General features: G+C 38.9%; 1 protein-coding gene across 1 annotated transcript; it reads left to right on the forward strand.

The window, feature by feature from the left end:
- Positions 1–5,505: 5,505 nt before the first annotated feature.
- LOC129781784 (uncharacterized) lies at positions 5,506–10,019 on the forward strand (the record flags this gene model as incomplete). Its single annotated transcript, XM_055789364.1, has 3 exons — positions 5,506–5,753; positions 6,083–6,167; positions 9,942–10,019. Coding segments are annotated over 3 exons (374 nt in total), but the record flags the coding sequence as incomplete, so codon positions are not given.
- Positions 10,020–11,993: the final 1,974 nt, after the last annotated feature.

Here is an 11,993-nt window from a genome sequence, read left to right on the forward strand (position 1 = left end):
TGTATTACTCTATCACAAAGAACAACGATTTGATGAGATAGAGCTCTTTTTTATTCATAGTTTTTATTTTGTTCATTTTTCCCGAAAAAATCATTATAATTTTCGTTTCACAGGGATGCAACCATTGTTGCCACACGTACAGATTTATCCGGAAAGGTACAGATTTTTTCGTTTATTTTGGTACAGATTCTGGACAGATTTGTGTCAAAAAGTACAGATTGGTACAGATTTTTTCCGCTTGTGAAATTTCTGACATTTGTACAAAGCAACATTAAGTGACGAAGCCGTAGTACCGCTTGGGGCTGCTGATCATAAAAGCATTTACAATGCAATGATTGATCTGTTTCATAAGAACGGAATCCCTTACAAAGATCGTCTGAAAGGATTTGCATCGGACGGTGCGACCGTGATTGATGATGGGCGTTTCAAATGCCGTAATGCGCTTGATAAAAATCCATCGCCCAGATCTATTGGCTATAATCGTAGTAGTTGTCAAATAGTAGTCGTCAAATGTACATGTCATTCTCTGACTTATGCATGTCAGAAAATGCCTGATTAGGGACATATTGGGTTGGGGAAAAAGAAATGTCGTATTTCTGATCGAAATTTGACGCTTTATTTAACATACTTAAAATTATCTAATTTAAGTCAAATATGCGCCGTTTTGTTCGCAAACTTGTTGCCATTCAGAAGGCAACTTCATTATCCACCCCCCCCCCCCCCCCCTTTATAAACCCCCCCCTTCTTATTTGCAAAAAACTCAGACAGCCAGTTTTCGCAAGCCTCTTTTGAGGCCAACTTAGTATCACCAAGAGCGTTTTGCATGGACCGGAAGAGATGATAATCACTTGGAGCCAGGTCCGGACTATACGGTGGGTGCAATAGGACATCCCATCCGAGCTCCCGTAGCTTCTGGCGGGTCATCAAAGATGTGTGAGGTCGAGCGTTGTCCTGGTGGAAAACAACACCATTCCTATTGATCATTTCTGGCCGCTTCTGGTCAATCGCCTGCTTCAAACTTTCAAGCTGCTCACAGTAGAGAACCGAGTTGAAGGTCTGGCCATAGATGAGCAGCTCATAGTGAATGATTTCCTTCCAAACACACAGCAAAACCTTCCTGGCCGTCAATCCGGGCTTGGCGATGGTTTGGGCCGGCTCACCGCGCTTCGACAACGACTTTTTTCGCTTTAGGTTGTCGTACGTGATCCACTTTTCATCACCAGCCACCATCTTTTTCAAAAATGGGTCGAGTTCGTTCCGCTTCAGCAGTGCATCGCAGGCGTTGATTCGGTCTAAAAGATTTTTTTGTGTCAACTCGTGTGGCACCCATACATCCAGCTTTTTTTGGAATCCAATTTTCTGCGAATGGTTCCAAATGGTTTTATGGTCTATACCCAGTTCCTGGCCAATCGAGCGAGTGCTCACATGCCGGTCTGCTTGGATGATTTCAACGATTTCGGTTTCCACGACGATTGGCCTACCAGCACGAGGTGTATCTTCGACAGCCACTACACCAGAACGAAATCGATCAAACCAACGCTGTGCTGTGCGAATCGTTACAGTACCGGACCATAAACTGCACGAATTTTTTCGGCCGCCTTCGTTGCAGTTTTATCTCGCAGGTAGTAAAAACGTAAAAGATGAGACTGAAAAGGACAATCACAACACTGTCAAAACGACACTTGTAGCACAGATTGTCTTCTTTAAATAGCCGTATAGTATGACCCGATGTGATAAGTACAACACAAGATATGTGTAAGTGTTGCCATATATTGACATACAAATTGAACACATTACCCGGGAATAATTTTTTTTTTATCCGAACAGTTTATTTTATTAGGCTCATTAAGCAATTCAGCTGTAACAGAGCCGAATTCATTCGTGTACATTTTTTATCTTAAGATAACTTTTGTTCTATATTACACTGTTACCATTTTGAGGCGTAAGAGTTTCGCTATCTATCGATAAACATTTGTTTTATCTATAACACAGTTGCCGTTAAGGCGTAAGAGAATTCCTATTCTATCGAAGCACAACACATGTCACCTTTTTTAGGCGTAAGAATATTGCTGTTGTTCGAATGTTCACAGTTGGGCTGTTCACAGCAGGACTGTTGATATGAGGCTTCCTTTGTTGCGTTATTAATAGTACCAATTACCGATGCAGCAGACCGAAAATGTGAGCGGTAAGGGACTGGGATTACCGACACATTTTTTTTTTTATCCCATCCGTTTATTAGGCTCATTTAGCAATTCAGCTGTCACAGAGCCGAATTTATTCGTATACATTTTTATGTTAAGATAACTATTGTTGTATATTATTCAGGCTTAAGATTCCTATCCATCGATAAACATTTGTTTTTTTTTTTATGTATAACACAGTAGCTGTTTAGGCCTAAGAATATTCCAATTCTATCGATACACAACACATTACCGACACATGATGATTATTGCGTGGACATAGTAGCTAGAATAACACACTAAGATGGTCAGTTGAGGGACCCTGAGTTATGAGCTCATGATCGTTCGCTTAGCAGCGGACACTTAACCCATTAGGCTACGAAGACCCCCTTGTTTTTTGTATAAACATCGGGAATTAATCAAACAAATGAAACGAAATTTGGCATATGGAGGTTTTAGGGTGCAATAAATGATGTTACGGTGGTTAGACTCTCCACTCCCCTCTCTAAGGGGGGTTGCCATACAAATGAAACACAAATTTGTGCATTACTCGAGAATTAATCAAGCAAATGAAACCAAATTAGGCATATTGAGGTTTTAGGGTGCAATAAAAGTTTCTATGATGGTTAGACTCTCCACCCCCTTCTCTAAGGGGAGGCTGCCATACGAATGAAACACAAATTTCTACATAATTCGAGAATTAATCAAGCAAATGAAACCAAATTTGGTATGTGGAGGCTTTAGGATGCAATAAATGTTTTTTTTTTATCTCATTCGTTTATTTCAGGCTCATTAGCATTTCAGCTGTAACAGAGCCGAATTTTAATAGTGCACATGTCACATGTTTATCATATCTATAAATAAGCACATTACACAGTTGCCATTTTTTTTGGCGTTATAGTATTCCTTCTATACCATTGCATATGGTACATTACATTTCACAGTAGCCATTTAGGCGTAAGAGTATTCGTTCTGTTCTTCCATTGTCCAGTTAGACCGGACAGCGGAGACAGTTGATATGATCATTGTTGAGTTATTAATAGAATAGCAACCCGATGTTTCTTGCAGAGCAGAGCAGTTGTATGGATGAATCGATCTTATTTCGACCGTGGATCGATCTCCATCGCTGATGATTGTTGCGTGGACGTAGTTATTCTGTAACAACACAAAGATGGTCAATGAGGGCCCTGAGTTTTGAACTCACGATCGATCGCTTAAAGCGAACGCGCAACCAATGTGGCTACGGAGACCCCCGCAATAAATGTTTTTACGGTGGTTAAATACTCCTCCCCCCTCTTTTAGGTTGGCGGTGCCATACAAACGAAACACAAACTTCTGCATAACTCGAGAACTAATCAAGCACAATTTAGGATGTGAGGGTTTTTGGGTATGAGTAATGATTCTATGATGGTATGACACCCCTCCCTCCTCTGGAATGGAGAGGGGGTTCCATAAAAATATTACACATATTTCAACCTAAAATATTCCAATCAAACCTGACAGTTGAAAATTTTCGGAAAACTCTGAAGGAAAAAGGGAAAATTCGGAAAATAAACTCCCATATGTTCTACAATAACATAGTAACAAGTGCTGTTAGTCCATTTGATGTTTGCGCTAGCGAAATTGATCTTTGTTCGAAACTGGAAATGGATTTTAATGTGATGAAACGTACTCCTATATCTTCTTCTATCTATACCAATAAAAAAGTATCGCCGAATGTGTTGATAAGAGCAGAACTCGAGGAAGGAATTTCCCGATTTAGGGCTGTGTTTATTCTATCATATTTTCTGTATAAAATATTAATTCCATGTAACGGAGAAACATGTTATTTGCAAGTGGTTGAAAAATCTTGAACGAGAATTGTGTCTGAAAATAATCTGATATTATAATGATGAGTTTTGTTAGAAATACTAGGAATTTTATAGTAAAAGGTAAATTCTGATTCGAAGAGTAGACGACTAAGTCGAGTTTGTTCCTCTTGTCAATATGAGGCATTGGTATCCGTTTGTTTCAAAAGTGAAATATGAAAAAAATAAGAAATTAATCAAATTTGTCACAATTTTCTTAGACGTTCATTAATATTCATTAATATTAATTAATATTAATATTAATATTCGAAAATTTTATTCGAAATTTTGAAAAATGTATTAAAGTTTTACGATATTAGGCTTTTTATAATATGAACTATACCAAGAAATATCATCTAAATGTCTGAACGATTTAGTCATATTTTAGGATTTTGGAATCTAAATACTGAGAAAAAAATCTCGATTAATTAACTTAACACATGTTTGATAACGTTTGACTCTTTTTTCTCAAAAACGAAAATATCTCTTGATCCCTGTCAAAAAACCCAGAATTCCTTCCAATCTCCGAAAAAGTCGCACTAAATGGAAAAATCATGTCAACCATTCCTAAGTGTTCCCAAAACCTTGCTCAAACCAAGAAAATCTTCAAATTGAATTTCGATCATCAAAACACAATTTTCCCCACACGCAGAAATGCAGCAGCCGAGACGAAGGCATGCGTCGCTTTACAACGCAAACACGTCAGTTTTGATCAAGATGACAAATTACCAATTACAACCATTTCATGCTCAAAATTCCCCCTTCGCTACACACTTACTGCTCTGATTCCAATTGGGCACCGAATTTTCGGCTTCCGAATGACCGATAGCACGACCGAGGAATAATGTGCACGTATTCCGATTTTTTTTCTTCTCTCACACGAAAAGCACTTAAAATTTCAACACAAGACAATGAATTCCCATCTCCAGTGGATGCTGAATGCTGCCTGATTGATATTCCTCCCGGGTTCAATCATGGAATGACGGCGACAAGTTTCGCTTTTGTTGTCCGGCCATTTCGGTTTCGTTCAATGAACTCGATTTTGGCTTGACGTTAGTTTTTTTTTGTTTTTGCTGCTTTAAAAATCGTCTGCGTGGTTTTTGTTCCCAGACCTATGAGCCGTGTGTCGGCGGTCGAATAATGTTACGATGTCGGGAATTGGAGATAAAAGTTGTTCACTCTTGAGTTGAGTGAGGGATGACCACGGCTGGATGATTTTAGGTCACGTTCTGGGAGTTTTCGGTAATGGGTTTGTCTGTCTTTCCACCCTCTCTGTTTGGTTCTTACTGCTGGAAGATATATCGTAAGTAATATTGGCATTCTGTGGTTTGAATATTTTTATCATTTGACTTCGTCTCGTTCGCTCTCAGAAATACCACGGAGGTTCGCAAGTTATTCTGAATGTCGTTGTCCTAATATATGTTAATCAGCCATTTGAGTCATTTGGTATTATTAATTTTTTTTTCTTTCTGTCACAGTTCATCGCCCGGTGGACATCAAGAATCGTCCCCGTATCCCGATTCCGGACGAGGATCCGTACAGTGTGGCCGGCAACGGAGGCGGTAGCTCTGGAAGCTCCGGTTTGGGCGCCAGCGGAAGCGGAATGGTCGGCGCGTCGCGTGATCATCTGATGCAGGGCGTTGGTCAGCCAATGCAACGCCGCAGCGAAAAACCACCGAAGCTACCTCCGCGGGATAATCTGTACGCATCGCACGAGATTGTGAAGGTGAGTCAAAGAAGCTTTCTTTCTAGAAAAATGCGGCGTGAAAGATAGCGCCATCTTGTTGCAATCACCAGATTCACTGGTTGTCATAGTTGTCAAAATTATTCAAGTCATTTATGGTTTCTTGGGCTCTTAGTGGTAACGCCCTAAAATTTTTCTCATTGTGAACACTCTGGAAAATCCATGTTTACAGACGCAACAATACCACTGAATTCAATGACAGGTCCCAATTCACCCCACAATTAGTCAAGCAATTTATCGACCATAACCATAACAATCTGGGTTTAATTAATTCCAACCTTCCTCTGAACTATTTTGTTCTCCCTCCGCAGCCCGACTACGATGACATTGAGGACGAGAATCGCGTCAAGCTGCCACGTGGAAAATCAGACAAAGGCAAAGATAACAAGAAATATGGTAAGTTTGCTTCCTTCTATCTGGTGTTCTGTTTTGTTTCACATTTCCATTCTTTCGCCATTTATCGTAAAAATTTTGCTCTGTTTTAATTATGTTCCCCTCTTGGGTAATATAGCCCGTTTCGTTCAGCCTTATTCTATTATTATGCTTCTGGCCTAAGCTAGAAGGTCATCCTCGCCGAGCGAACAAACTCTTTGTTGTGAGCGCGCAAGGTCCTCCCGAAAAAGGCAGCTACTGACCGACGACGATAGGGCTCTGCACATTTTTGTGTCTTATCTGCTGCCGGTGGTAGAAAATTGAATGGGGTTGAAGAATTTACTCCCCCCCCGTTCGAAGTATGATACAAACGCATTCTTCAACAACAATCCAAACTCCGCGAGAATATAGAGGTGAACAAAAAAGCCACATCGCTCCAGGAGGTCGGCCCGCGACCGCGATATCTTCTAGTTCTCGGTTTAATTAAATTTAGATTGCGTTTTTTTTTTTGTTTGTCTGTGCTCATATGCAATTGTTCTCCGACAGTAGCAGCACAAAACAGTGCAACGATGTGGTTACGATATCGACGAAACTTTGCTGCCACTGGCTCCTTGCATAACCTCGGAGCCATCCTCCGTTGTCCGAATAGTTTCGATAAAAAAAAAGGTGGCCTTGTTCCGATGGGAAGCAGCTCGAAAAGTACTATCCCAGGATAGCCGTAGAAAATGGTAGGAAATTTTTAGCGATGATAATTTTGCGATAATCCCAGGTTTTGCTGCTGCTGTCTTGCATAGTGCTAGACAAGCATAGTGCTTTTACGGTACGGGCTTGCCGTGGTTCCATGGAACTGTTGTAAATGACACATCGGGTTAAGCTGAGCCAATACGGATTGATCTCGGGATATGAGATATTACCCAAAGAATACAGGATCGTATCAGAGCCATTACCGAGATATTTAACCTTTTGTATTTTTTTATAATTTGATGTTTAATTTTTCATAATTTAATGGTTGTAGGCAGGGTTGCCAACTATAATTTGAAAAAATCAGGAAGAATGAAAATGAAAATCAGGATATATCAGGATAGCTCATATTGGGTTGTCCAAGAAGTAAATGTCGATTTTTGGGAAAACAAAAACATCATTTTCAATCAAAGCGTTATAATTTAATTTTATATCCATAGTTCTGTTTCACAATCTTTCGCCATCTTTCACACAGCTTAAATATTCTATCCTCCCAGAACATGTTTGCTTTCTCGTCGAAAACTGTTGCGAGCCATACATGTGAGAAACAGGTTGCTTGGTAGTAGCTCATAACACAGAATCCATTCCAAATTCCACCAGAAACAGAGTAGGGGAACCCGGGGCAAGAGTGCCATACGGGGCAAGAGTGCCCATCTGATTATTTTGCCTATTTCCATCTTTTACAATTATTTAACTACAGAACTTTGTTTTATACAGATACTGCATATATCTCACATATTATCAGCCAGAACCTCATCATTTTTTTTTTTTTGGAAACAGATAAATACTAACTGAGCTTCTTACAACTGCAATCTATATAAGAACGCACAGGCGCAAATTAACGAAATACCCACAGTTTCTATATGTTTGCATGACTCCACCCATAAATACAAATCGAATGATCATTTTTCTTCAACTTACTGTATGAACTAATTTAAATCATACGCTTTTATTTCAATAAAAAATAAGTTTGTTATCTCTCAACTTCCGGGGCAAAAGGAGCCATTATTACCGGGGTAAAAATGCCATAGTCGTAACCTCGAATTCGATCTGTCAAACGCAAATAGTGTTATCGTGGTTGTGTTTGTTGTGGTCATGGTTTGTAAATATGAACGGATTTCGTTCCGAAACCAGTGGCAGATGGAAACTATGGTTGTTGCCGTACATTCTGTAAATCATGGAGACGAGCTGGGGAGGAATATAGTTTGCCCAGAAAACATTGACCAAATATGTGCAGAAGTTAGACCGTTTTAAAACTGTGTTTTCTAAACAACAGGAGGAGTAACTCGTGAGTCACATCCTTATTATGCAGAAGTTATAATAATATGACAACACACGACATACCGAACCTAGGGTATAAAATCGCAGAGTGAAATAATTTAGATCACTCTTTCGACAAAACATCCAAATTGGCCGGAGAAGATTGGCTTGCCGGTTTTCGTGATCGCCACCAGAACTTGAGTTTGCGTTCTTTGGAACCACCGTGAATTTCCCAGTGGTTTTTTCATCAAAAATTATATTTTTATAAGATTGGCACTCTTGCCCCGTCGAGGTGGCACTCTTGCCCCGTACTGGAAAAATACAAGCCAAAAACATCATTTTTGTGAATGAAACATTTTCATAGTAAACATTACTTTTGAACAATTTGATGCATAGCTACACCTAAACAGGAGTATAAATGAACAAACCAGCAAAAAATGGAAAAAAAATATAACAAAAGAGCATTCGAAAACGCGTATTAGCTTAAGGTGGCACCCTTGCCCCGGGTTCCCGTATATCTTCCTTCAGGCGAAGACTGGGTATGTAAAAAAATTAATAAGCATGGTATAAATCGCATAAACGGAAATGCTAGTGTTTCGCCTGGTTTTTTGATCTTTCATTTTTTTTCCGAGTTAAGTTAAGTAAAAAGTTAAGTACACAGTTTAACTTAATATAAGATTTATACAAGTGCGAACCGGAGAACTATCATGACAGAAAACTGTGGCATGAAAACCAGTATATTTATTATGAATGATGTAAAGAGCACAAAAAACAGGAAAAATCAGGATCATTTCAGAAAAAGCAGAATAAATTGAGTATTCGTCAGGATATCAGGGAGCGTGCTAAAAAGTCTGGGAAATCCTGAAAAATCAGGAAGGTTGGCATCTCTGGTTGTAGAATAGAATAGAAGTTTGTAGACACCGTAGTCGGGTTGTTCACAATATCTACTTTGTGATTTATTCAATCCACCGGTAGCTATTAAGAAAAATTGTAGGGGTTGTGTCTAGGACTCGACCGCATTTTTTGAAAGAGGGGTAGATGGAAAAACGAACATACATGGAGAAAATTACCTACAAAAATCGAAATTGTCATCGGAAAAAGGCCAAGCACTGAACAAAAAACCCGAATTGAGACGGTTCAGTCGATGCACACATATATTAGGAGTTTTGATCAAGTTCGATTTGAAATACATGACGCTTGACTTAGCGTACTCGACTTTCTTTTGGGGATAGTTCAACCGACTTTTATCGCGTTGATCATTGGATAGAAATTTTGAATCATGAAACCAAAGTTGACACCAAGAAACGAAATGGACTCCTCCGTTTCAGTGACCAGCAAAAGCATATAATGAAATTATGATTTTAATCAAAGAGGTGTTATTAGTTAGCTCAAGAACAAGGCTAAAATCGGACCATCCTTTCTTCGGGGTTTCCGCTAGATATAAGATATGGAAATGCGTTATTTCGCCTGAAAATCCATTTCCACTTACGAACAAAGATCAATTTCGATAGCGCAAACATCGAATGGACTAACAACGCTTATTATGATGTAATTTTCGAACATGTGGGAATGCAATTTTCCAAATTTTCCGATTTTTCTCTCCACAATTTTGATCTACGGGAAGAGACAAATACAACAAAATAAAGAAGGCTAAAATCGGACCATCCCTTCTTCGGGGTTTCCGCTTACCAAGAGATTTTGCCTTATATTTTTATTTATATAGATGTTAACATTAATAACTATTTGTACTGCAAAATGTGAAACATTTTCCATTTCTCCATTTCTCTGTACATTTAGTCAGCTCATTCGTGTGCTTATCTGCCATCAATAAGAACTAATGCATCAATGAAGGACTATTATTATATACCACTGAGAATACCAGTCGCACGTAAATCGTTCGTTCGATTTGCAAATGCAGAGAACAAGCACTGCAACACGTTAAAGCACACTGTGGAGAGACGAAATATTACAATTTAATCCCTGCCCGATGGAAACTTATAGAAATGACCAGAGTGTAACAAGCATCCAACCAACGAGCGATCAACATCACAGTGAAGCGTCTGTCGTTTAATGAATGATAGTGCCAATGAATCGTGGTGGAATTTTGTTCGCAACATCAAATCTAAAGTGAAACTAAATTAAACGATATGAAGTGTCGGTTTTCATGCCGTCTGGTAAAGAGCACTTGTGTATCAACAAGGGGTACATAAATAATAAGCCGCAGATAAATGATAATTAGCGCAATTTTTTGTGTTTTATTTCAATTTAAGGCTCTAGCCATTGCAAAACACCCTGTACAATCGTTGCTGTATTGCTGTTAGACTTGAGAATATAAAATTGGACAAAATGCCTAGTAGTTTAATCGAGAATTGTTGAACCACAGAAATTCGATCTTAAAACCAAACCAAAAGAGAGCAGCAGAGTTTAAGTAGAAAATTCACTTGGTTATCTACTCCAATATCTCTATCATATATGTGTTTTTTGCATAATCGCATAATCGAATTCATCACAAAATCCATATCACCTGGAAGTGTTTGGAAATCTATCAATATCCAATGAACCACAATGTTGAGTGAATGATTCAGATACCTGACCGAATGACAGTATTCACTTCTGTTGCACCAGGTGAATAGACGAAGCGAGGAACGAAGCCTGTTGATTGCATATCCGAGCTGAACTTAACAACGGACAGCAGTTCAACATTTCAATGATTGTATGCAGATTTGAACCACACACATCATCTCTTTGTATTATGACGCCATTATCGGCAGGATTCAGACGCCGCCAAAGCATGTTGTACTGTTGTAATATAAACTGCGTCAGAAGGTTCATCGGTGCTGGTGGTGTGATAGCAGGATGAAAAAAAACCGATAGTAATGTCCTGTGATCCAACAGATTAAGCAATTTTTTGTTGTTGTGCGTACCACATTTCCTTGAAATTCATAAAAATGTAAGTAGCGAAACTTGTTTTGTTCTCTCTCGCTCTCGAGTAGAGGATAAACTATGTTAGGTGGGGTGGTTCTAAGCAAGGGTGAAATATCATCATAGTTGCGATATTTGCCATTGAGAATCGCCAGCAATCTCCAGGTAAAAGTACAATGAATTAAAAAAAATCTCAGAATAATGAAAGCAGTAGAACGAAGAGAGCTAAATAAAATCAAAACCAGATCGTTGAATTTCACTAAAAAATTATATCAGAATCGGAATCTGAGTAGAAGAACCGAGGGTAGGACGGACGGGTCAAGGAAAAATCCAATTGAAACTTTTTCTCAATACACAAATGCAGTGTTTGCAGTTCAATACATTATTTTCCCGAAATAATCAGACAAGAGGAATAATTTTGTTTTCGCTCCCTCATCGTTTGTATGTCTAGCAACTGAAATGTAACAGAGAGAAAGAAACGGAGTAAGGAAGAGCATTCAGCTTTTTCCATCACTAACACATCACTGTTCGTATTACGCCTACTAAAAGCTGTCCGTCTTACCCCACCAGAGCGATTTTTCCACATACCAAAAAACGGGAAGTGGGTTATATATGTGGTATAACCGCAAGGGTGACGTAGGACTATCGTTGATTTTGTGATCATTTGTTTTTGCATCTGAATCAATTCTGAATGAATGAATAAATGAATATTTGGGGGACTTCGAAAACGGGAGCGTTACGTTGAAGGCACAATATTCAGCAAAAGAAGAAATCACTCGAAAGTTTCATAATACATTGCTTGTATTGTGATATGATTTATATTCCATTTCCAATAGACAAAATATCTGTTGCATCAAATCAGTCTACATAATTTTTGCGTTCGCTCATCCTTCCTCACAACACCCATTTCTCGTTAGAGAAATTGTT

Source organism: Toxorhynchites rutilus, unplaced genomic scaffold (assembly GCF_029784135.1).
Source record: "Toxorhynchites rutilus septentrionalis strain SRP unplaced genomic scaffold, ASM2978413v1 HiC_scaffold_203, whole genome shotgun sequence".
Classification (NCBI taxonomy): domain Eukaryota; kingdom Metazoa; phylum Arthropoda; class Insecta; order Diptera; family Culicidae; genus Toxorhynchites; species Toxorhynchites rutilus.